This window comes from Pan troglodytes, chromosome 8 (assembly GCF_028858775.2).
Source record: "Pan troglodytes isolate AG18354 chromosome 8, NHGRI_mPanTro3-v2.0_pri, whole genome shotgun sequence".
Taxonomy (NCBI): domain Eukaryota; kingdom Metazoa; phylum Chordata; class Mammalia; order Primates; family Hominidae; genus Pan; species Pan troglodytes.
Genome location: NC_072406.2, coordinates 40,476,260 through 40,504,253, shown reverse-complemented (window position 1 = coordinate 40,504,253; position 27,994 = coordinate 40,476,260). Strand labels below are relative to the sequence as shown.

General features: G+C 36.9%; 1 protein-coding gene across 3 annotated transcripts in view; it reads right to left on the bottom strand.

Annotated features, from left to right (window-relative positions):
* The window catches only part of RAB18 (RAB18, member RAS oncogene family), a 35,954-nt gene extending 10,260 nt beyond the window's left edge, over nt 1-25,694 (bottom strand). The window contains exons 1-3 of one of the 3 annotated variants that reach the window (XM_016962834.3): nt 25,304-25,694; nt 19,806-19,861; nt 2,642-2,703 (exon numbers count right to left, since the gene is read on the bottom strand). In XM_016962834.3, the coding sequence (XP_016818323.1) occupies nt 2,642-2,703; nt 19,806-19,861; nt 25,304-25,371 (186 nt within the window). In that variant the 5' untranslated portion in view covers nt 25,372-25,694. The remainder of the gene's footprint in view (nt 1-2,641; nt 2,704-19,805; nt 19,862-25,303) is intronic. The other 2 variants (XM_054660883.2, XM_016962835.4) reach the window with 2 other exon arrangements.
* Between the last annotated feature and the right edge of the window lie 2,300 nt (nt 25,695-27,994).

Sequence of the window (27,994 nt, the reverse complement as noted above, 5' to 3'; positions counted from 1 at the left end):
AAAAGGCAGTAGAAGAAAACAAGGTCATGATGAGTATGCACTTTCAGGAGGGAGGAGGGGCAGGGCTATGCTTAATTATTCTATTTCATCCTAGAAGAAGCTTCCAAGTAGGAGAGAAACTCATTTTATAAATAAAACTATAGAAGAATTAGGCAACTATGGATTCATATATTTCTAATACAGAGGAAACGCCTTCCTAAATACGTTACACCCAAATGCCATGATGAAAATAGCTGATCCAACCATATAAATATTAAAACCTTGAAATGACAAGAACACCCTTTACCTCCTCTTCACCTCCCCATCCCCATATTCATCCTTAACAATATTGGAAGGTAAATGACAAACTGGAAAAAAAAATCTGTAGCATATGGCAGTATTACACACACACACAAGAACACAAACATATATTCAACTGATACATGATTTTAAAGGCAAATGATAGCTTAGAAAATTGTACCACATGACAAAGAGCTAATAATTTTATTATATAAAGACTTTAATGAAGAAAAAGATGAATGCTAACATATAAAATGGGTAAAATATGTAAAAAGAAAACTTATTTTTTAAAATGATCAATAAACAGGCAAAAATCTCTTATCAAAAGAAATGCAAATATAAGTAAAACAGCAACACTCAGAGGCAAAAACAGAAAGAATGATAACAGTAGAGATAAGGATGTGGCAGAATGAATATGAATACAATTGGTGGGAGTATAAACTGAAAAAAAAGGCTTTTTGGTGTACATTAATGTGAAGACTTCATATTCATTTCTACTTCCAGCTACACATTCTAAAGTAACTGGACAAGTACACACAGACGTATAAATCAGGATGCTCAAAGAGCTCTAATCTTTGTGGAAAGCTGGCAAAAATGTAAGTGTCTCTCACTGAAGGCTGACTAAAGTACAGCTATGAAACGGAATACTAGCTGGCCATCTAAACGGATACGGCACATACTATGAGTGGGGGTGAGGTGGTAGGAAAGGAGGACAAACAGGTTTAAAAATGTAAGATATAATCCCTTTGTTTTGGAAAACTCACATACTGGTATGTATAGTGGTATGTATACATATCCCTTGATATTTTAAAGAATGCTCACTAAAATCTATTCAGTGGTATACTTTTATAGATGTTCTTCTCTGCTCTTCTTATTGTCTCAATTATCCCTTTTAGAATGACCCTGTATTATTCTTACAGCCAGGGGGAAAACCTCTCTTCTTTAAAAAATGTTTATAGGCCTATGGTAAAAATGTCTCTTCAATAATACCTGCCAGCCTTTTTATTAGGCAGGAACTAGAAAATAAATTTAAAACAAAACAAAACTATGAGAGAAAAATCTCACTGCAACCAGCAAGTCTCAGATACTACTCTAATCTACGTATTTCACAAAGCAGCAGCAAGGCCGGAAAGGGATAATAAATTAACCATGAAAAGCATATGGAAATCAGGCCCCCACTTTAGTATGGAAAAAGCCAGCATTCTTATATCATTCAACACATTTTACCATAGTCTAGTCCAACATTTTCCAAATTGTTTTCTGTTAGACATTACTGTTCTGATTGATATTAAACATATTTGGGGGAAAGGGGCAAACAGGTTAACAAATTTAAAGTATTGTATGTTAGGAAAAACTGACATAAAAACATTAAACACACTTACACAATTATTTGTTATTTGGGGATAAATGTGTATTAGAAACAGTGTGCCATTCAGAGAATGCCAAGAAATATGACATCATACAATGCATGAACACTTGCTGTTTTCAATCTGTGACTGATGTACAAACAGCATTTACCATTTAACCACCATGTGGAAATAAGTCTCGATTTGATGACTGATCAGTTCTAATATGATTTCTTATATTACAAACATATATGTATAATTATCACAGTCTATGTGAAAAGTAGATATATAAAACAGTATATATTTAGAATTAATATACATATATATATAACCGATCATATTTAGATAGACAGATATAGATAGATCGGTATGTGGGTGGGTAAATAGACTGATGAAAGGGAGACACAGAGAGAGACAAACATAGACACTAAGCATCTTGGATATTTTTGACAGTTAATGCTACCTTATTTGACACTAGCATGAGCGGTCTAGCTAGTACAGTAACGGGGATCAGAATGGTTGGATTGACAGGAAAACGAAAAGAAGCCAGTAAGGAAAAATGAGGCATTAAAAATAAGCCCAAAGTTTGAAACCTCAAATTTTATAAATATCTATACTAACAAACAAGAAAAATAAAATTTTTTCCTAAATATCACGTCATTCCTCCTCCCCTTAAAAATTGTCTTTAGTGTTAGTTCAGTCTAGATGGTCTTTTTAAAACTTCAAAGAAACATATCCAATTATGATTCTCTTTGGCAGATGAGATGATTTTTTAATATTCTGTTCTGTTTTGAAATATTCATAAAGAATTATGCATTGTGAAAATTTAAAAACATAGCTGCCTAATTACCCAATTATAAGATATTACTGTTTATCCTTTAATCAGTATCAAATCTCCCAAAAGTTATTTAATACAAATTGTTCATTCACCACCTCTAGAACACTACACAAATCAATTTCTGCATCCTTAAAAAGTAAAGTTTAATATTTTAAAAATACATTTTAAAAACTCTTACCCATATTGCAAGTTTAGCCTTATTTCCATCCACTGAAATTGTTTTCACCTTAAAGTCAACACCTTAAAGAAATGAAAATTTTGATAAGTCTCCCAGTAAAACAGACTTTTAAAATCCATTACCAAGAAAACCAGAAAACAGAAAAGTCACTATTATCAAATGCCCAATTCACACCCCAACTTCTTAGAATTCTGGATGTGGAGATAAAAAGTGTCATTAAAATCCAGTATCTTAGGATTTAATCAGGATAAATGAAAATCAAATGCTTGTAGAATTCACTCACTCACCTACCTTCTATTCTTCCAAAAAGGAAAAACAAAATTCAATTTAAGGTGATAACTCACTATGCGTGTTAAAAGTCAAGAGCTGCAATTACAATGCTCACATAAAGAAGACTATCCATGGCTGACTGTGGGTCATGGCAGCTTCCAGGGGCTCCCTAAGCATCCACATGCTACTGTTAAGAGTGCTGTCCACTGCCAGCTCTTCTTATTGTCTCAATTATCCCTTTTAGAATGACCCTGTATTATTCTTACAGCCAGGGGGAAAACCTCTCTTCTTTAAAAAATGTTTATTATTTTTAAAGTTAGTGGTTACTAACTCAGATCTTGACTGTAAGCAGCTTGGGGAACCGGTAAAAATATTAAAGGGCCACTCACTCCTTGTCATATAATCTCTTTATTTTTATCCTAAAAAAATACTATTTTTATGTAATAACCTAATCAATAACTTGCTACAGCACAATTTCAATAAAACAATTTATACATGAAAACATTTATATACAACCATCTAAGAATCTTCATAAGTGAAAGAGGAGTGCCCAAAGTTCTATGAAAAGCTTCTATAAGTACTAATTTATGTAAAGAAAAGAGTTTCATAAGAAGTCACACAAGGCTTTATTACAGCAGCCAAAAAAGAAACCTCTCCCTTTCCAGGAAAAGGAGTTGACACATGCCATCTGGCTTAAATGAACAGCAACTGCCCACATGTCTTTAAAGAGTTCAGTCTACCCCACTGGCCAGAGGGAAAACATTAGCTCAAGAAGCTTGGAAAGAAACTTTCAAAAGATCTTATTAGCTTGTCACAATTAATTCAGAACAGCCCCAACTAAGATGAACAGCACCCTCACATACTAAATGCTTAATAGAACACCTGTCACCAATATGGAAATATATTCGTAATTCTTGGAAGACTTGTGGTGATCCATTACATATACAAATTCGGTAATAAAAATGCACATTCAAAATGTGCATTATGCCAGGTCTTTCTGTATACCAAATATATATATTTTTAAGTTTGGTGTTTTGAGCTGGGGTGATAAAGGAGTTGATAAAGCCTAGAATGATGGGCAGCCATTAGTAAAAGGACAGTGCTGATTACATAGCCCAACAAAAACCTAAATATAAAATTTCTTCACAGCCAAACAAAAAATCCCACATGCTAAATAATCTTGTATTAACCAGGTCTAAATAAAGAAGTTACTATGCCATTTTAAAAGTGGAACCATCTACATAAACAACATGAAATTATCTACATTTTCTTCCTATTGCTTTAAAAAAAAAAAAAAAGCAAAGCACAAACCCTGAGAAAATTCAGAGGAGGAAAATGGTTCTGACTTGGTGCAGGTACTAAATGACAGCCACTGGCAGACACTACACAGAGATAGCCTCTGTCATGCACACTCTACAGTTAAATTCTCAAGGTTTTTCAGGGAGTATATAAAGAACTAATTTTTTTCCTTAATAATCCCAGATACATGTTCAAGAGCAGACAAGCATCTTTCCTAACTATCAGCTAATTTGTTTACCCAAGAAAAGAAACCCACCGCTTCCAGAATGTATGTGTTTTCTTCCCATACCCCAACTCCTCTTTCTCTATTATTATTTTCTGGTTCTGCAAGTTTGTTGTGAACAGTCTAATGACTGTCTCTGACATAAGAATAATTTGCATGTGGATAACTAACAATGTCTCTAAGTTATGCTTTTGACATATTATATCTGAAACTTACCAATACCATCCACAGGAGACACTGACCACTGTCGTCCTGCCATCAAAGCCAACAGACACAGGTAGCCTGAAGGGGCACCTAATCTAAATCCAAACCCCTAAAGTCCCCAGTCATCTTCCCTAGGTTCCTCTGGTGAATCTCACATGCAGCAATTGAGCTCTTCAGATCTCACATGCTAAAACTGCTTCTTCATCATGCTTCTCTTTTGTTAAGTGGCTGATAATTTATCTTAATTGGTAGCAGCAGTGGGAGTCTTTTTGAGAGATTTGATTTTGCCAGTTTCTTACCCAATTTGATTAAACTGTGTCTTCAATATCTTCATGTGGATAACATGGAGCTCACAACAGAAACAGAAGAACTGTCATCTCAGCTTTTCCTTGTTCATTTGTGTTTGCATTTTTAATATGATCTTTAATTCAGTTTCTTTGCAAGAATCTTTTTTTAGGCACACTGGTAAATTTTCATGTTGCACTTACTGCTTATTTCAAAGGCTCCATTAACTATATTATCTAGTTTTAACTAAAATAACCTTCATGAAAAAGGCCAAAGAAAATATGAACTCAACAGTAGATATATGTGAATGGGAGACCAGAAGATATTAATGGAAGCAGAAGCACACATCTTGTTGAAGAGGAGAAAAATCAATCAATAGAAACTGACTCAGAACTGACACAGATGTTACAACTGTACACCACATGTTCAAAAAGTAGACATGAGTGACATAAAAAAGGATCAAACAGAACTTTCTAAAGATGAAAATGGGCTGGGCACAGTGGCTCACGCCTGTAATTCCAACACTTTGAGAGGCTAAGGTGGGAGGATCGCTTGAGGCCAGGAGTTTAAGACCAGCCCCGGCAAAACAGCGAGACTTCGTCTTGACAAAAATACATTTTTATTTATTTATTTTTTTTTGAGACGGAGTCTTGCTCTGTTGGCCAGGCTGGAGTGCAGTGGCAGTGATCTTGGCTCACTGCAAGCTCTGCTTCCCGGGTTCATGCCATTCTGCTGCCTCAGCCTCCCGAGCTGCTGGGACTACAGGCGCCTGCCACCACGCCTGGCTAATTTTTTGTATTTTTAGTAAAGACGAGGTTTCACCGTGTTAGCCAGTATGGTCTCAATCTCCTGACCTCATGATCCGCCCGCCTCGGCCTCCCAAAGTGCTGCGATTATAGGCGTGAGCCACCACACCCAGCCAAAAATAAACTTTTAAAATTAGCCAGGCATGGTGGCTTGCGCCTGTAGTCCCAGCTTCTCAGGAGGCTGAGGTACGAGGATGGATCGAGCCTGAAAGGTCAAGGCTGAAATGTGCCGTGGTTGTGCTACTGCAGTCCAGCCTGGATAACAGAGCAAGACCCTGTCTCAAAAAAAAAAAAAAAAAGGCAAAAATGGCAATGTCTGAGATGAAAAATACACTGGATGGGATTAACAGCAAATTAGGCGCTGCAGAAGAAAACATCAGTGAATGTGATGACACAGCAACAGAAACTACCCAAAAGGAAGTAGAAAGAAAAGGTTCAAAGAAAATGAGAGACCATCAATCATCTGTGGGACAACTTCAAGCAGCCTAATATGCAAACAATGGAGTTGAGGAAAAAGAAGAGAGAAGGGGGGAAAATATATCTGAGAAATAATGGCTGAAAAATTTCAAATTTGATGAAAAATATAAATCCACAGATCAAAAAAGCTCAATAAGCCCCTAGCAAAAAAAAAAAAAAAGAAGAAAAACTCAGAGACATCATAATGAAATTGTTCTAAGTATTTTAAATTAAATATTTTAAACAAAAAGAAAAACAACATCAAAATTTGTATGATGCCACTTAAGCAATACTTATAGGAACATTTATAGCACTAAACACCCATATTAGAAAAGAAAAGTGATCTAAAATCAATGACCTAGGCTTCTAAACTAAGACAATAGAAAAAGCAGCAAATTAAATCCGAAGAAGTAGAAGAAAGAAAATAAAGTTCAAACCAGAAATTAAAAACAGAAAAACAACAACAAAAATCAATGAATCCAAAAGTTGCTTCTATAAGAAAACCAATAAAACTGATAAACTTCTAGTCAAATTGATCAGGAAAAAGAAGACAAAAAAAATCATTACAAAGGATGAAAAAAATCACACCATTTATAGATTGTACAGAAGTTAAAGGAATGACAGAATGTTATGACAAGTTTATGCCAATAAATTTGACAATTCAGATAAAAATGGACAATTTCCTTGAAAGATTAAAAGCTACCAGAATTTACTGAAATAGATCACAAAGAAAATATATATAGAATATAGATAAAAAAGGAAATGTGAAGAGAGTCGAAGCATATTATTATGAAAAATCCCTAAACAGATAAGAAGGCAGTAATGGTAAGAATTCAGGAACAAAAACTCTTTAAGGAAATAAATAGCAAAATGGCAGAAGTCCTTCCTTATTGGTATATTAAATGCAAATAGAATAAACTCTCCTATCAAAAGATTGGCAGAATACTTTTTAAAAATTCAACTACATGCTTTCTATCAGAGATTCACTTTTGGTCTAGAAACAAATATAGGTTGAGAGTGAAAGGACAGGAAAAGATATTCCATACAAATAGTAACCAAAAGATAGCAAAGGTAATTATTCTAAAATCAGACAAAATAGACTTTAAGTCAAAAACTGTTAGGAGACTAAAACAAAATATTTTGATAAAAAGGCCAATTCTCAAGAAGATACAACAATTATAAACATATACACCACAGAACAGAAGTCCAATATATACGAAGCAAACACTTGATAGAATTAAATGGAAAAATAGTGTTACAACCGTCAGAGATTCTATTTATTTATTTATTTATTTTCCTAAACACAAGCCCTCCACTGAAAATACTGATTATTTTTATTGCCTGACTGAATTTCAAAACGTCTTTTTTTTTTTTTCCACAAATTACATTTTATTTAGATTTTTACAATTACAGTTTCATTACAAAGGATACAATATCAGGACCAACCAAAAAGAGAAACACATAAGGATGAGGTCTGGGAGGGTCCCAAACACGGAGCTTCCATGCGTCTCCCCTTCCGCTCCCTGCAGAACCAGAGCACATCACCCTTTTGTTTTTTTTTTAAATCCTCCCATATACTTTATCCTATTTTTTTTTTATTTCAATAGGTTTTTAGGAACAGGTGGTATGTGGTTACATGGATAAGTTCTTCAGGGTAATTTCCGAGATTTTGGTGCACCCATCAACCGGGCAGTGTGCACTGTACCCAATGTGTAGTTTTTTAAATCCCTCATCCCTCTCCCACTCTTCCCCGAGTCCCCAAGTTCCACTGTATCATTCTTATGCCTTTGTGTCTTCATAGCTTAGCTATCACTTATAAATGAGAACATACAATGTTTGGTTTTCCATTCCTGAGTTACTTCACTTAGAATAATGATCTCCAGTTCCAGCCAGTTTGCTGCAAATGTCATTATTTTGTTCCTTTTATGGCTGAGTGGTATTCCATGGTATGCATATGCCACATTTTATCTACTCATTGATTGATGGGCATTTGGGCTGGTTCCATATTTTTGCAATTGTGAATTGTGCTGCTATAAAGATGCATGTGAAAGTGTCTTTTTCATAGGATAAACAGTCGGAGATTTTAATACACCACTTCCAATTATGAATAGTGTACTGAGATATATTATCAACAGAAAACAAAGGGTTTGAAGGCCAATTAGAGCCAACAGAATACTCCGTATAACAACAAATTTTTTTCAAGTATACATGAAACATTCTCCAGGATAGGCCATATGTTGGCTACAAAACAAGTCTTAATACATATTAAAAAACCGAAATCATGCAAACCATTTTTCTGATTACAATGGAATAAACCTAGAAATTAATAACAGAAGGAATACTGGCAAATTCACAAATACGTGAAAATGAAACAATACCCTTTTAAACAACCAATAAAATCACAGAAAAAAAATTAGAGAATGCCTTGAGACAAATAAAAATACAATATATTAAAATTTAGGGAATGCCGTGAAAGAAATGTTAAGAGAAAAAAAATTTTCTTTCTTTTTTTTTTTTTTTGACATGGAGTCTTGCTCTGTCACCCAGGCTGGAGTGCAGTGGTGCGATACCGGCTCACTGCAACTTCTGCCTCCTGGGTTCAAGTGGTTTACCCATCCCAGCCTCCCTAGTAGCTGGGATTACAGGTGCCCGCCACTATGCCTGGCTAATTTTTGTATTTTTAGTAGAGACGGGGTTTCACCATGTTGGCCAGACAGATCTCGACCTCCTGACCTCAGGTAATCTGCCTGCCTTGGACGCCCAAAGTTCTGGGATTACAAGCATGAGCCACCATGCCCGGCACAGAAATTTATAGCTGTAAATGAATATATTATAAAGGAAATAAAACTTCAAATCAATAACCTAACTTTATACCTTAAGGAACTAAAAGAGAAGAGTAAACTCTGTGCAAAGCTAGCAGGGCAGAAGTAATAAATAATATGAGCAAAGATAATTAGAGAATAAAACACAATAAGGAAAACTGATAACCAAAGTTGTTTTTTCTTAAAGATCAACAAAATAGACAAACTTTTAAACTAGATTAACTTCAAAAAAAAAAAAGAGAGTGAGAGAAAAGGTTTACATTACAAAACTCAGATATGAAAACAGGGTCATTACTACCAATTTTACAGAAAAAAAAGGATCATAAGAGAATACTATGAACAACCGTTATGTCAACGAAATGGATAACATAATTAAATGGGCAAATTCTAACAAATACACAATCTGCCAAAATTTACTCATGAATAGAAAACTTGAATAGACCCATAACTAGTAAGAAGATTGAATCAGTAATCAATCAAGTTTATTCCCAGAATGCAAGAACAGTTGAACTTTAAGAAAAATGAATCAAAGTAATACATCGCATTAAAAGAATGAAGGTTTTTAAACACATGATCATCATCTTGATGCAGAAAATGCATTTGACAAAATTCAATTCCCTTTCATGATAAAACACTCAACAAACTAGGAATAGAAGGGAATTTCCTCAACATGATATACACCATATATGAAAAACCCATGGCTAATGTCATACTCAACGGTGATAAAGCTTTGGTTTTTTTCCAAGTTGTTTTGGCTAGTCTACTTCCTTTGCATTTCCTAGTGAATTTTAGAATCAGCTTGTTGATTTAAAAATAAAAGCCTGCTGAGATTTTGATAGGGATTATGTTGAATCTATAGATCACTTTGGGGAGAACTGACCTCTTAGCAATATTAAATCTTATGGCTACTGAAAAAGTTATATCTTTCCATTCATTTAGGTCTTTAAAAATTAATCTGAAAGTATTTTGTAATTTTCAGTATTACAGGTCTTTGACAAATTTCAGTAAATTTAGCCCTGGGTATTCCGTAGATTTTTATTTAAAATTGTATTTAAATTTTTCATCTTCCTTTTATTCATTACTAATAAACAGAAATACAATTGATACTATAAATATGGATTTTGTATTCCTGTGGATTTTTACATTCTTCTTTTCCAATCTGGATGCATTTCTTGTCTTACTGCCCTGGCTAAAAATTTCTAGTACAACCGAAGTGGTGAGAGCTTATATTCTTATTTTGTTCCTCATATTAAGGGGAAAACATTCTTTATTTTATCATTAAGTATGATGTTAGTTGTATGTTTTTTATAGATATCCTTTATCAGGTTTCTATTCACAGTCTACTGAAAGATGTTATCAAGAATACATGATGGATTTTTTTCAAATGCATTTTCTGCATCTATTGAGATGATTACGTGATATTTCTTTTTTAGTTTAAAGTAGTGAAGTATGCATTGATTTTTTTTTAATGTTAAACCAACTTTTCCTATGTGGGATAAACCCCACTTCGTTTTGTTGGTTTATTATGTGTTGTTCTTCATATGTTTCATATCAACTGATAATTTTTCAAAAGTGCAAAAGCACTTCAGTGTAGAAAGGACAGTCTTTTCAACTAATAGTGTTAGCACAACTGGATATCCATATGCAAAAGGAAAAAAAAGAACTTCATACCTCACACTGTATTCAAAAATTAATTCAAAAAATTATACTTAATGTAACACTTTATAAACTATAAGACTTCTGGAAGAAAATATAGGGGAAAATCACTGCAATCTTCTGTCAGGCAAAAGATACAACACTGAAATCATCATCCATAAACGGAAAAATTAAGAAGTTAGATTTCATCAAAATAAAAAACATATGCTGTTAGAAATATACTTTTACACGAATGAAAAAACAAGCCAGAGACTGGGAGGAAAACATTTGCAAAGCATATATCATCTAATAAGAGACTTAAATGCAGAATATATTTTAAAAACTCTCAAAGCCCAAAAAAAAGCAAAAAACCCACTTAAAAATTAATGAAAGACTTGAACAGACACTGCAAAAAAATACATATATACAGCCTATATAAATGTGCATATAGACGTTAAAAAGATACTCAACCTCATTAGTCATTAGCGAAATTCAAATTAAACCACAATGAGATCTGAACACATACCTACTTACTCATTTGAAAATATGGTTAAAATTTAAATAAGGCTGCTCGTAGATATATAATACGTGAGGGGTATAGAAGAACAAGAATTCTCATATGAAGCTAGTGGGAATGTAAAAATGATACAACCACTTTATAAAAATATGGCCAAACTGTTTTCCAAAGTTAAATATGCATTTATCATATGACCCACCAATTCCATTACTGGGTATGTATTCTAAAGAAATAAAAATTAGTATTCATACAAAATCCTATACCTGAATGTTTACAACAGGACTATTCATAATCACTAAAAACTGGAAACAACACAAATGTCTTACAATTGATGAATAGATAAACCAACTAAAACTGTGGTACATCCACACAATGGAATATAGCTCAGCAATAAAAAGGAACAAACAATTCACAGGAACTTGGATGAAGCTCAAAGGCATTAAGCTAAGTGAAAGCAGTCTCAGAGGTGCACATGTACCCTAAAACTTAAAAGTATAATTTAAAAAAAAAAGGTAACATACCATATGATTCCACTTACATGACATTCTCAAAAAAGATAAAACTAGAGACCAGGTAAGTGGCTGCTGAGGTTAGAGGCAGGAGGACCAGACTAGAATAGAACAGAAAGGGATAGCACCAGGTAGCTTTGGGGATGATGGAACTATTTGGTATGCTGACTGTGGTGGTGGCAATTATATGACCATAAACATTTGTTTTAATACATATGTTAAAAATCAAACTGTATACCAAAAAAATCAACTTTAATGTATAATTTTTTTTAAATGCTGCTATGAACTCATATGTAAGAAACACAATAGGTCAAACATATTTTCTGAAAGAATAAATTATCAAGAATGTGTATTGTAAAACCTCTACTTCTTTTCAATTTAGGATTTACTTTGTTGTTGTCAAGTCTGAGATTGATTCTGTATAATTGTTCCATGGGCTTTTAAAGTAGTGAGGTCTTTATTCAAAAGATTTGCTGATTTTGTTAGTCCAATTCCCTATGCCTTTATCTGTATCTTTTGGGTCTATCTATCTACAAAAGAAATGCAGCAAATCTAATATAACTGTATTTTCATCAAATTCTTTTTTTTTTCTTTGAGACAGAGTCTCGCTCTGTCGCCCAGGCTGCAGTGCAGTGGCACAATCTCAGCTCACTGCAACCTCTGCCTCCCGGATTCAAGTGATTCTCCTGCCTCAGCCTCCCGAGTGGCTGGGACTACAGGTGTGAGCCACCACGCCTGGCTAATTTTTGTATTTTTAGTAGAGACGGGGTTTCACCATGTTGGACAGGCTGTTCTTGAACTCCTGAAATCAGGTGATCCGCCCTCCTCAGCATCCCAAAGTGCTGGGATTACAGGTGTGAGTCACTGCACCTGGCCCTCATTGAATTCTTTTCTTGTGTTTTGAAGCTTTTATAGAGAGCTTCTATGTTTGGTGCCTACTTGTTTATGACTGTTATAGCTGCTTAGTTAATTTACTGGGCCAGCATTACATACTATCCACTTTATTCTGTCCAGTGCATTAACCTTAAATTCTACCTAACTTAGGCTATATTTTACCATACCATTTTTGCATTTGCCTGGTTCATCTATTTTCAACCTTTTCTTACTTCTTTTTCAACTCTAGCTGATAATTTGAATTATTAAGAGAAGTGGACCCAGGCACATTTAATTAATTAACATATTTTTTTACTGCTTCCCTCTTAATTATATTTAGCATTCTTTGACATTCAGGTCAAATCTGTGGTTGATATACTGTGAAATAATTAAAAGAATTCCAAATTAGAAGTTGGGAGGCTGGATTTAGCCCCAGCCTTCTGACTAAGGTATAGCCTAAGGAATATAGACTAAGGTATAGAAATCAAAGATTTCTTTTTTTTTTTTTTTTTCTTTTTGAGATGGAGTCTCTCTCTGTCACCCAGGCTGGAGTGCAGTGGTGCGATCTTGGCTCACTGCAACCTCCATCTCCTGAGTTTAAGTGATTCTCCTGCCTCAGCCTCCCAGGTACCTAGGATTACACACACCTGCCACCACGCCTGGCTAATTTTTGTATTTTTAGGGGAGATGGGAGGTTTCACCATGTTGACCAGGCTGGTCTCGAACTCCTGACCTTCAGTGATCCACCTGCCTCGGCCTCCCAAAGTGCTGAGATTACAGGCGTGAGCCACTGCGCCTGGCCCAAAGATTTCAAATGTTCAAAGGGGAAAACTAAACTGAAAATTCAAAGTATCCAGAGCAATGACAAAGAAACACTCCATACCAAAACCTATGGAACACAGAATTGGTTCTTAGAGAACATCTTTAACAAAGAATAAGCATTAAAAATGAGGGGACTTAATATTTATCTTAACAAACCAAAAAAATAACACCAAAAGAAAAGCAGGAAGAACGAGGGAAAAAAATTAAAGCAATCCTCAAAACAATAAAATAAGATACATTCCTTAGGAAAAGACAACAAAAATAGACAATTTTAGAAATGAAGAGCCACGATCACAGATAATGAAAAGTTTAAAATAATACTATGTGCAACTATCTTAAGAGAAAATGAATACTTTCCAAGTTACACTCCCAAGACTATTCTAAGAATAGAAAACTTAAAGAGGTTGGAATGATAAAGAAGGAAGGAGGATCAGATTGATTCAACAGGTAAAATGTAACCTTTAAAGAACAGATAATTCCAATATTATTTAAGTTTGTCATGAAAAAAAAAATTTTTTTTTTTTTTGAGACAGGTCTTGCTCTGTCACCCAGGCTAGAATACAGTGGTACGATCACAGCTTACTGCAGCCTTGACCTCCCAAGCTCAAGTGATCCTCCTGCCTTGGCTTCACAAAGTGCTGGGATTATAGGCATAAGCCACTGTGCCCAGCAGAAGTCATAGGTATTTTTGAAAGCTCACTAAGGAAATAACATCAACCCATAACAACCACAATTTGTCTAACTGTAGTTGAAATATACCAACCCTCAAAAGACATTTTCACATATTTTAACAATTATAAGTCTTAAAATAGATTAAGAAATATGTTGTGACCCAGTCTGAAGTAGAAAAATGGTTTTACATTCATTTTCTAGGTTTTTATTTGAAAATAGTTTTTAAAGCACCCTTTTTATAGTCAAAAGGTACATAAAACAGGGTAAATAAAAAAATAAAAAACTTAAAGCAAATTGTGCCTATTTAATCAGATTATATAAAATTAGTATAACTAATTTCTACAGGATCTAATTTCCATGCTTACCAATTCCATCTATGCTACCAATTACTTAGATAAGTACCTGATTAAGGACCACCATGTGATCCTGTCATAGCAGAAAAAGAAACCTAATACTATCTTTTATCAAACACTCCTATGTAATAAGCAAACAAACAAAAAAACTGGTCGAGATATTTTTGCAGGCTGAGAGCAGTGGCTCACACCTGCAATCCCAGCACTTTGGGAGGCCAAGGTAGGAGGACTGCTTGAACCCAGGAGTTCAAAACCAGCCTGGGCAACAGTTTGGTGAGACCCCATCTCTAAAAAAATACAAAGATCACCCGGGCATGGTGGCACGTGCCTGTAGTTCCAGTTCAGGAGGCTCAAGCAGATCACTGGAGCCCAGGTGGTTGAGGCTGGAGTGAGCTATGTTTGTGCCACTGCATTCCAACCTGGCGACAGAACAAGACCCTGCCTCAAAGAAAAAAAAAAACAAAAAACAAAAAAACTTGCAATTTTGTGTGTATGAATGTTTATTTTTATGTCAGAAATGTTATCTTGTACTATATTTTTAAATATTTGTGTTTCATTATGTTTCCTTCTTAGTCTCAAATATGCATATGTTGGATTTCCTTTTCTGATTTCCATATCTATCATTTTCTAATTCGTTTTAACGTTTTCATTAATTTTGGTAAATTCTACCTGCTTTTTCCATTTCTAGACTCTGTCTCTTATTGTATTTTCCACAGTTCTCTATTATCTATGTGATCCTTTCAATTTCATCTTCATTTCAGTAATAGTTTTATTTTCTAATTTCATTTATTTTTCTTTCCACTCAATCAGCTTACCTTGCATTTTCTCATGCAATCATTCTATTTCTTCCCCGGCCTCTTATGTCAAGTGCGTTGTGCTCTCAGCAGTAAATACTTCATTAAGTTTTCTAAACTCATGGCAAAATGTTTGATCACAATATTCATCTTCTTTATGGCAATATTTTAGGTTACTGTTCTTCATCTGTCCTTTGTTTTTCTGTTTCTTTCTTCCTTTTTTATTTCCAAACATTTGTGGCAGTCAAGCTTAATGAATTCCTTTTGATTATTCATCTCTGAAGAAGTGCTGGTTGTCCAGAACCTGATATTTGTAGGAGGTTTATGCAGAAGGCCAGAGTGCCTCCAGTTCTGGACTGACAACTTTTTCGTGATTCAGAGATTTACCTAAGAGACAGTTTAGCATTTTACTTCTCAACAGCCAATGCAGACAGGCAGTCTGGAGGTTTTTCACAATGCAGTCATCTCCTCCCCAACTGCTATAGAGATAGACACATATTACTTCCTGCAAAAATGGCTTGTTTATGTGACTCCTTGTTTGGCTTCATTTCCCCGACTTCTTAGAATTAAACCAGGTGCAGGAAAGCTCCTGCCTTGAGCTGAAGAAACCCACTTCACTTTTGTAAACAAGGGGTTTAGGTTTTATACCTCAGGGGGGCCTTGCAGTTTCATGGGTGTTTCTTGCTGTCTCTGAGCTCCACAGCCACGGCATCCTACCTACTTCTTCCCACAGGCAGCCAGCCTGATGGCCACTGCTCCTGGCAACATTTCCACCTATTTTGTGGCTTGGGGTTTTTAACTGTCTTCTAGTTTAGTGGAATGCTGGGTTTGTGTGTCAGTTTCTCCCTCTCTTTGTTGTTTTTAGCTAATTGCCAAGAAAGAAGAATGCTAACTTTATAGTACCATCTGCAAATCCCAAATCCAACAATTATCTTAAAAGAGTATTTTATGCAAGACAGAAACTTAAGTGTCTCACTAAGTTACTAAAAGGTAACAATACACTTTCCTTACTACCATTTTACTGTGGGGTAAAATACCAATTTTCATAAAACACTAATTTTCACAAGGCCGTTAAGTAATTGTTTTTATGTTTAAAACTCATGTGTGGGCTGGGCGTGGTGGCTCACACCTGTAATCCTAGCACTTTGGGAGGCTGAGGTGGGTGGATCACTTGAGGTCAGGAGTTCAAGACCAGCCTGGCCAATATAGTAAAACCCCATCTCTACTAAAAACATTAAAAATTAGCAAGGCATGGTGGCACACACCTGCAATCCCAGCTTCTTGGGAGGCTGAGGCAGAAGAATCACTTGAACCTGGGAGGCGGAGATTGCAGTGAGCTGAGATCATGCACCACTGCACTCCGGCCTGGGCAACACAGCGAGACTCTTGTCTCCAAAAAAAAAAAAAAATATATATATATATATATGTTATTACCTAAGGCTGAAAGTAATCTGATGCTTCAATGTAAAAGATATTTTGTTCAGCATATTCAAGATCTAGGGCCTATTTGGGGAACAAATTACATATATTTTCACCAGCATACTATAATCTTAGTATTTGTCTTTGCAGAAGACAAAGCCTTTTTAGTAATAAAGACAACCCACGATTTGTCATGCTACAAGTCCCCAAATTCCATTTGGGTTTGTAATGAAGACAGTTAATATTATATGTATGTTCATTCCTTCAGTAAAATTTTAACTTTAGGCAAGTTTATTTTCCTGCCAGTTGCTACTGCTCTCCTCCTGGCTAGCCAATACCAATACGTACTCAGGCAGGTTCTGACCAAAATAAGGTTTTACTACTAAGTAATTTTTTATAGGAGTAAATAATACACCAGTATGGGCACAGTGGCTCACACCTATAATCTCAACACTTTGGGAGGCCCAAGGTGGGTGGATCACTTGAGGCCAGGAGTTCAAGACCAGACTGGCCAACATAGCAAAACCCATCTCTACTAAAAATACAAAAATTAGCCAGGTGTGGTGGTGCATGCCTGTAGTCCCAGCTACACAGGAGGCTGAGGCACCAGAATCACTTGAATGGGGAGGTGGAGGCTGCAGTGAGCCAAGGTTGTGCCACTTCACTCCAGCCTGGGCAACAGAGCAAGACTGTGTCTAAAAATAAATAAATAAAATTAAATAATAATAATTATTATTATAATACAACAAAGCCAAATTACAATGGATTTTGAATTCGTGTTTTAAATGATTCCCTTTCCTATGACACAAATAAGAGTAAATCTGTAAATCTTAATATCATGCAAAAGCTAAGTAATGCCTAATTTATTGAAAATTTAGAGGCACCATGAGTTCATATGAAGAAAAAGAAACAAACAAACATGAGCTCCTCCTGAGCAGGGCATGGTGGTACATGGCTGTAGTTCCAGCTACTTGGGAGGCTGAGGCAGGAGGATCACTTGAGCCCAGGAGTCTCAGGCCAGCCTGGGCAACACAGTGAGACACTGCCTCACAAAAAAAGAAAAAAAAAAGAGCTCTTACTTACAGAATTCCAAACAAGATACATAGACAGAGTGATGGCATTTTTAAAAAATCCCCATTGGATAACCATCACAGTTGGAATGAAAAGATCATATACTGTCCTTATCACTTGTCACAGGCAAGAATTATCAATGGATGCTACAACAGGAGGGCAAAAAGTGTAAGAAGGAGGATACCTATACAGTCTCAATGTATCTCTCTACAAGAAATATATTAGTTATGAAGGGAAAAATAATAACTTCACAGAGGAGTAAGTTGGCATATATCACCTCAAATAACCAAAGTCCCACCACCAGTAAATGGGATAAACAGACACAATGTGCCTCCTGACACTATGTTCTGAAAAACACTTCTGTGGAATTGCTGCCAAAACTGCATAACCTGAATCTAACCGTTAAGGACATACTGGACATACACAAATTGAGAGACATTCTACAAAATAACTATTTACTCTTCAAAAATGTCAAGGCCCTGAAAAGGCAAATAAAGACTGAAGAATTGCTGATTAAAAGAGGCTGAAGAGGCTCGACACGGTGGCTCACACCTGCAATCCCAGTACTTTGGGAGGCCGAGGTGGGTAGATCACTTGAGGTCAGGAGCTCAAGACCAGCCTGGCCAACATGGTAAACCCCGTCTCTATCAAAAATACAAAAAAAAATTAGCCAGGCGTAGTGGCATGTGCCTGTAGTCCCAGCTACTTGGGTGGCTGAGGCAGGAGGATCACTTGAACCTGAAAAGAGGAGGTTGCACTGAGCTGAGATGCTGCCACTGCACTCAGCCTGAGCGACAGAGCTAGACTCTGTCTCGAAAATAAATTAATTCATTAATTAAATGAAATAAAAGAGGCTAAAGAGAAATAACTAAAATCAGTGTATGATCCTGGACCCGAAACAATTATTTGTCTTTTGCTATATGGGACATTAATGGGACAACTGATAAAATCTGTGTATAGACAATAAAATATATCTATGTTCATTTAAGAAATACACATTAAAATATGCAGACATTGAAGACATCATGTCTACAATCTACTCTCATTTTTTAAAAAAAGAATACTGTGTGTAGAGAGAGAATGATAAAGCAAATGTGACAAACATTAACATTTGGAGTAATTTAATAGGATACATAAGAATTATTTGTGCTATTTTTACAAATCTTTGAGTCTGAAATTGTTTCACAATAAAATTTTAAAAATAGACATACAATCAATGAAAACAAATAAAGCCAGTTAAGAGAAACTCTTTATTTTCCCTAACAATAATGCTAGGATCATCTTTACTATATTCTCCTCATCAGATCATGAAATTTTAAAGCTGAAAAAAAAAAGTATTCTCTCTCCCCAAAACCTCCCAATTTACAGATGAAGTTAGTAAGTTAAGTGACTTCATCAAGATTACATGTAATTCAAGGCAAAGTCAACCAAGACTATTATCTAGCTCTGACTCAGCTCAGCTACCTTTCAACTATTCCAAGTGGTCTCTTCATCCCTTTATGTTGTCTGCAGTCTAAACACATGATACCAAAATACTTACCTCTATCTTCTCATATATTCTCATAAGTTAGTGTGACTAACCACTTTCAGGCGATCTAAATCTTATCCTTAAAAGGCATTTAAGTATCATTGCTCCTAACAATCCTTAATAACTAGTATCAATACATATGTGAAGATAAGAATACATGTCAAACACTGTAGCAAATGCTGAACATACAAAATTAACACACCCTGTTAGGTCCATGATGACAGAGACCAAGTTTGTTATTCAATATTATAACCCCTCCTCTTAGTAGCAGTCCCTGGCATACAATAAGTATTCAAATAACTGTTGTATATTACAAAATAAAAGACAATCCATAGTATAGGAAAGAAATGTGTGTACAGACAATCACATTAGCAGTTTTAATAAAGTATCATGAGACAACAGATAAGGAAGTTTTTTTCTCTTGGTAAGATCTAGAAAGGCTTCAAAGATTTAATGATACCAAAATTAAGTCTTGAAGGACAAATAAGATTTCAACAGACATGGAGGCAGTGGGGTGGTGAGAGGAAGGTAGAAGGATTTAGATTAAAAAGGCCAAAGGCAAGAAAATACTGGCCATTTCTATAGAATTTTTAAACACAGGCTTACCTATTGTTGCTGCAAGTTCTGGATCAAACGTATCATCTGTGAACCTCAAGAGCAGGCTGAAAGAGATATTAAAAAGACAGGTTGGGAACTTGAATTTTCTAATCATATGATAAATGTGTTCATGATTATTTGGTCACAAATTATTAGATGCAGATAAAAATAACTGATGTAGGCCTGTTCCTAGGAATACTGCCTCAGAGCAGGTATACACAGAAAAATTAAATTACTAGAAAGGCAATTTAAAAATCCCAAGAGCAAAGTAGTTTACTATGAAATATATTCCCCGTGCTCTCCTACACAATCCCCCAAGTACAAAAGGTGGGGGTTTTTGTTGTAGTTGTTTTTTAACTGTTCTGGTATGTCCTTCTGAGAAAATGATATTAGCAGCATGTCATGCTTTAACTGACATAGATGAAAAGGGAAAAAATAAAGTCTCTTAGAATGCAACAAACTAGCTTTAAAAAATCTGATTGTGTAATCCACTCTGAATTCAAGCAAAACCAGAAATATATCAAAGCCGAGCATTCTGTAACACGCAGTACGGCTACTACCTAAGAGAAGATACAGTAAAAAGAGAGGTTAAAAGAAAGATCACAGGACAGAGTAGGTAGACTCGGGCAAACACTAGGTAGAGTGTGTAAAACCAAGTAGGCAACTGGAGGCTACTGGAGGCTTTTAAAGAAAGTTAAGACAAGTACTGCTCTTTGTTTTGAAAAGTTAATACTAACAAAAAATGGAAGAAAATTAATGGAAGACAACCGCCATGGTTATGGCAAGAGAGAACAAAGGACTAAACCTAGGAAATGGTAAGAAACTAGAAAGAAAGGATAAAAGCAAAAGACACCAGATTAGAAGGGTACTCTAAGATTTTACATCTTCCAGAATTATTTTACTTACTATGAAGCAGAAGTGTCAGTTATTAGAAACTCTTCAAAAATAAAATCTAAGCTTTTGTTAAAGCCCTTGATTTTAAAGTCATTCAATCTTCCCTCATGTTAACTTCTGAAATATAAGACTCTCCTAATTGACCTGTTTGCATGAATAAAATCAAAGAAACAGCCATCAGATATCTAAATTATAGAAAAATCTTATGACTCTTTCTACAGGTTGTGATTATTGCTGGTAGAGGTATGTTTTGTCCATAGAGTTTCTGCAAAACATAATGGCCTCCTGGTAGTTTCCAAACCCAGTGTCATTAATTATATTTGAACGATTAACTCTCCCTTACTTGGTTTTGTTTTCTTGTGTTTACCATAAAACCAGCATCATAAAATCAAAGTAAAAAAGAAGAGTCAAATTCTAGATTTATCTACTTAACATCTTGACTATATTTACTTACTTGGAACATAGGTAACAATACTAGTAAGACTCTTAAAGACTACCTATAAAATTTTTCTTCTCTCCCAATATACTCAGTTACCCATAATTTAAGAAAAGGTACATAATATCTACACGTGGTCACCACAGAAAATATTACTACAAAAACATAAGTTAAGATTACCTTGTAGACTAGTTGTAATAATATCATAATAATAATACAATAATGATGATATTGGGTATTATTTATTGAACATATGGCAATGTGCAGACACAAAGCCAGAGGTTTTTCTCTCATAATTGCTAATCCTTAAATGGCCTTTGTTATTAACAGTACTTTGTAAGGAGAGGCAGGGAATTGGTGGCATGGTGTGAAGCAACAAATTTTAATACAGGCTCTGGGTATACATCAGATCTTAGACAGGGGTACCCTGGTAGCCCAAAAAGTATTCTAAATTCTATGTGTGCATTTTTCTAGGCAGAGAGTCCATTTCTCTATTAGATTTTGAAAGGGACAGAGAGTCCATTTCTCTATTAAGATTTTGAAAAGAACTGACAATCTCAAAATAATTAAGAAGCACACTTTTTTTTTTTTTTTAAGAGAGAGGGTCTCACTCTGTCACCCAGGCTGGAATGCAGTGGCACAATCACAGCTCACTAATCCTCCTACCTTAGCCCCCCAAGTAACTGGCATGACAGGTGTGCATCACCATGGCCGGCTAATTTTTTTATTTTTATTTTTTTAGAGGCATGGTCTCGTTATGTTGCCCAAGCTGGTCTCGAACTCCTGGCCTCAAGAGATCCTCCTGTCTCAGCCTCCCGAGTAGCTAGGATTACAGGATGAGCCACTGCACCTGGCAGAAGCACCATTCTTATAGTATTGTATATTTACACCCTCATATTTTCAAAGTTAAAGGAGCAAAATGTTTCCCATGCAGAAGTAGAGATGGAAGGAGTAACTACTACCATGGCACTTAGATGTGACCAAATTTATAATAAACAGAGTGTGACTATAACTAATCTGCATTTTTTAAATTTACATATGAAATTCATCAAAAAAAAAAAAAAAAAGGGAAGGCAAGGGGCAAAGGAGGGACAGCAATTTAGATAATAGGTCTCTCTAATCCCTTCCAGTTCTTGATATATTCTGCTACTCTTTACCTTACCAGGCCTAGCCACAGAATCGGAGTCTTACACATTTAGGGTCTGAGAGGTTTCTATTCCAACCCCCTCGCTTTTGAAATGAAGGCCTACAGCATTCAAGTATCACACACAAGGTCACACAAGTGGCAGCCCCAGTTTCATAATCCTGATCTCCTGACTACTATCACATACCCTTTAGACTCTAACACTATGAAATACACTAGAAAGTAATCCACTAATTCAGATTAAACATATCCTTTGTTTTCCCCAACAGCACAAGTGCTATCTCACTTCCACTAGCTCCAGCTCTGTAATGAAATAGAAACAAACTTGGTTAAAACAATCCTTTAAGATCATATCCACAGCAAATGTTTTTGTACTAATTCACTTTAAAAGGCATAGAATTCTATTTCAGTGGAGTCATTTATTCTCATCTTATCCAGAGTGTTTAAGATTGTTTTCCACAGCATATCACACAGGCCAATAATGTATATCTAGCTAGACAAATAAGACAACTTTCTCACTATATGTAATCCTTTCACAAAAGAAATAAAGTGACAAAATCCTGCATCGAGCAGTTGATAATCCATTGCTACATATTGAGGAAAAAGTTTAAAACAGATTAGGCCCACGGTAAATTTGTTTCTTTGTTTCGGTGGCATGAACTAGGGAGACTGATAAATCCACTTAACAGGTCTTACTCTACAAGGAGAACCTCGGTTGGGTGTCATGCCTTGTGTCTGTAATCCCAGCACTTTAGGAGTATGAGGCAGGAGTTTGGCTTGAGCCTGTGTGTTGGAGACCACCTGGGCAACATAGGAAAATCCCATCTATGAAAAAAATTTTAGAAGTAGGGCCGGTTGTGGTGGCTCATGCTTATGTTCCTAGCACTTTGGGAGGTCAAGGCAGGAGGATCTGTTGAGTTCAGGAGTTCGAGACAGCCTGGGCAACACAGTGAGTCCTCCTCTCTATAAAAAATAAAAAAACACTAGTCAGACATGGTGACTCGTGCCTATAGTCCAGCTACTCAAAAGGCTGAGGTGGGAGGATCACTTGAGCCCAGGAGATTGAGACTGCAGTGAGCTATGATCATGCCACTGCACTCCAGTCTGGGTGACAGCATAAGACCCTGTCTCAAAAAAACAGCGGGTAGAGCAGAGGAATTTTGTTTATATACTCCAGTTAACCTTCCAGAAAATTTTAACATGCCCTAACTTGTCATCCATGCAATACATTTAGAAAAAGTGCTAACCAACCATGTATTGGGTTGAACTACATGAAATGACAACCAACCATTCTTGACTTCAAAAACACTAATTTCATATGCCTGAACTTAAATGATATCTCAAGGAAAAAAAGGAGAAAAGAAAAAGAAAGATCACAAGGCTGTGAAATTCCTATTAAGACAATGTTTACATTAACTTTTTAACACTCAAATATGTATGTGCAATAATAGATGATGATGTAAATAATTTTACTCACGCCTTTTACACACACACAGACAAATCATGCTGGTTTGCTAACTCATAGTATTTCATCATTCTATTCCTTGGTATGTGCAAATCCTTCATTCCAGTAGACACAGAGGACATTACATGAGGAACACTATGAAAATGTGTTGTCAAACTGGTGGCTCACGCCTGTAATCCTAGCACTTTGGGAGGCCGAGGTGGGCGGGTCACGAGGTCAAGAGATGGAGACCATCCTGGCCAACATGGTGAAACCCCATCTCTACTAAAAGTACAAAAGTTAGCTGGGCATGATAGTGCGCGCCCGTAGTCCCAGCTACTCGGGAGGCTGAAGCAGGAGAATCGCTTGAACCCGGGAGGCGGAGGTTGCAGTGACCCGAGATCCCGCCACTGCACTCCAGCCTGGCAACAGAGCGAGACTCCGTCTCAAAAAATAAATAAATAAATAAGTAAATAATATCAGAATATATTACATAAGCTTTCAAATTCTGAAGAAGCTTTTAAAAAGTAAGACTTTATGAAGTGACTTTTACAAGTTATTTGAGGAGAGCTTTCATTCTAGTTTGTAGAATTAAGGCTATTTCAATTTATGAAATACAAAAAATTATTTGAAAGATACGTGTATCAGAAGGTATAGCTAAAATATGAAACTGATTACAGCCCCTGGAGTGCAAATGTGGTTTAAGGATCAGGACGGCCTTGAACATAACCTACTCATAATCAGATGGCAAGAATGACATCAGCTGGAGAACTCTGTTCCAAGACCTGGATGAAATCACAGCCCTCTAGCAACATCCACCTAGATCCATGTCTTACCTTATACTCAACTCCACTGTCAATATTATTTTCCCCAAGGAAAAAGTAAAAAATGAAAGCACAACACTAATCTTCTGTCCCCACAGGATGTGGCAAAATGAGAAATAACAATTACATTTTATTTTCAAAGGTGGCCCACGGCTGAAGCACTCGGACCTTACACTAAAGCGAAATTTTCCAGCAGTCACAAGATCCAGTTCTTTCACAGCCGACTAATAAAAAAGTAAAAGAATCGACATTAAGCTGCGCCCAAACAGGCCAGGAATGGGACCTAAGGCGTCACGAAACTTCCCGAGGACATTATGTATTTAGAGAAGGCCCCACAGAAACCCTCAAGTGGGAAAGTTATGTCTCCCGGGTCTCGGGGTGACAGGCAGCCTGAACCCCGAGAGGTTCCAGGCAAGGCGCCCCCGGCCGGATTCGGGCCCAAACCAGCCCGCCACGCCCTGAGCTCCGCGCAGCAAACCGGCCGGCCGAGCGGCGGCCCTCGGAATGGTGTTTTCTCGGCGCTACAGGAGGGAGAGCGACCCAGAGAACTTGGGCCTGGCAAAGGCCGGGAACCAGGCAGGCGCGGGTGGGGAGAGGGAAGCAGACGTCGCGGGAGAGCGCGGCCCAGAGGCCGAGGAGGGCGCGAGCGGAGCCGGCCCGAGCCCGCCGCTGCAGTTTACAGTTCCCGTCGCGGCCCAGGAGACAGCAGCCACCGGGGCAGAAAGAGCCCAGCCACCCTCGTCACGACCCGCACCTCCGCCTCACCTGGACTTGCCCACCCCACTCTCGCCGATGATGAGGATCTTCAGGGTGGTTAGCACGTCCTCGTCCATCCTGACCCCGTTCCGCTCCGAGCCCAGCTGGCCGCCCGGGTGCGCCTCTCAGCCCTTCAGCGGAGTGAGCTGCTGCGCATGCGCGCCGCTCCACGTCTGCCACCTTCCTTTCACACCGGGTGTTCAGGCTGCCGAAGCCCTGGACTCCCCAGTTCCGCCTTGAGGTAGCTCCACGGCTGCGCGACCCAGAATCCCCGGCGTTTTTCCGGACTGCGTGTTCCTCCCCTGCGCAAGCGCAGGTGGGGAGCGCTGTGTGTGACTTTGTTGGCTTCTTCTTGAGGTCTAGCTCCGCCCCAACCTCAACCTAACCCTCCTTTTGAGTCAGTGGGAGGACTCAGTCAGGAGAATATCAAGCTGTTTTATTTCAGCAGCTGCTCATAACAGCTGCACTGCGGTGGGAAAAGCACTGTGCTTGAAGCAGATTATCTTAAATTTAGGTCCAGCTCTACCTTATAACTGCCTTGTCATACTACCCAGCTTTCTTAGCCTTTCTCCATCTCTGAGAGACACAGTAACACTTCTTAGAACATCTGCTTCTTATTGTTATGAAGGTTAAATGAGTTAATTTGTGAAGACATGTTGTTAACCAAAGTGCTCTATAAAAGGTGTGATCAGGTATTAACTTGCTGGCTTCCCCTCTGTTATAGTGGAGAGCACCCTCTGCACCCTAATTCATCTTGAAAGGGAGGCGTAGACTTCAGGTAGGTCAGGTGCATTACTTCTGGCGGTGCAACTTCAAGTCAACTCTCCCTCCTCATAAGAACTGCTACACCCAGACTGCAGGAAGTGTATGTCTACACCTTGCCTCCTGCATTAAGTTGTAAATCTTAGTGAAGGTACCAAACCTCATTCATAATACTTAGCACAGTGCCTGGTACATGGCAGGCACTCAATAAACCTCAGTTCTCTTGTCTTATTTCCTTATACCTGCAGCTAATGTCGTATACAATGGACATTTGATTAAAGACTACATATAAATAAAATTTCAAATGTTAAGAAATTAATTTGTTAAATAGCTGGAAAAGCCCTTTGAAAAGATATCCAAATGGCTTCTCCTCCTTCAGGTCTTCGCTCAAATGTTGCATTCTTAAAGAGGCCTTCCCTGTCCATTCTACTGAAATATGCAAATCCCTCCAGCATTCTCTAGACCTCTTTACATTGTTTTTCTGCATAGGATTTAACCACTCTCTGATACGCTATATATTTTACCACTTTATTAGAAGTCTCATGAAGGCAAGGATTTTTTGTTTTGTCTACTGGTATGTCTTCAGTATCTAGAGTACTTCATGGCACATAATATGTGCTAAATAAATGTATGCTGAATGAATTCATTGAATGAATGTTGTAGAGTCCATTCCTAACCTTAGAGAATAATGTCAATGAAACAACCTCCACTTCTCATCAGATAGCCCTTGAAACTTCAGTCAAGTCTATCTAGCTTACTTTTCATTATGACAAAAAGATCTTATTTGTGAGGTTCACAGTATTGTCACGCTCTCCTGCCCTGGGGTCCCGAGATCCCTAGAAATCCCTGAAAACCTTTCAGGGGGGTTGCAAGATCAAACTATTTTCATAGTTAATATGTTATTTTTTCATGCACATTCTCTGATGATAATATAATGGAGTTTTCCAGAGGCTATATATTAATAACATGTAATAGCAAAACAGATTGAAGGCAGAACAAGATATGTGAACTTATTGGTTTTCTATGATATTAAGCCAGATATTAAAGGGATTTCCTAAAATGTAAAACATTGCCACTGTTCTCAATTTTGTTCTGTTTTAAAGTAGTTATTTTCATAAACATTTCTATTAACTGGTAATAGGTTTATTATTGTTTTTAAGTAAATTAACATGTTTGAAATTTTCTCAGTTTTAATTTCTAGTAGGATAAATAAGAGATGTAATCTCTTTGGGGTTCTTACAATCAAAAGCTCTTTCAGGTCCTCAATGATTTTTAAGAGTATACTATAATTTGTACAACCAAAAAGTGTGAGAACCATTGCACTGTGCTAGTCACACCAAGATAAATACAAAAACAAAAACTTCATCAATAAATCCAGGGCTATCTCTTGCAACCTGTAATACTGTTGACAGACTTTGGCAATATCATTTTCTCTTGGATTTCCTCCATCTCTTGGCCATTTCCTCTCTTTCTTTTTCTTTTCTTTTCTTTTCTTTTTTTTTAAGAGATGGGATATTGCTATGCTGCCCAGGGTGGTCTCTAACTTCTGAGCTCAAGAAGTAATCCTCCTACCTCAGCCTTTGAGTAGCTGGAACTGCAGGCATGCATCACCACGCCTAACTAATTTTTAAAAAAATTGTTTTAGAGATGGGGTCTTGCTATGTTGCTGGTCTCAAACTGCTGGGCTCAAGCAATCCCCCTGCCTCGGCCTCCCGAATTTACATCTCTGGCTGAGATTTTTCTCCTGAGGTTCAGGCCAACATACACAACTGCCAAGACATCCCCACATGGGGGCTGGCAATAAAGAGATGTACTTAAAAGACACAATGAATAACTGTCCCATGCTTAGTGAAGGAGAGGGGAAAGAAAAGAGAAAGAAAAACATCAAACATTTCTCTAATGTTTCAAGCCTCAGCACTACCAATCTGAGAGAAAACC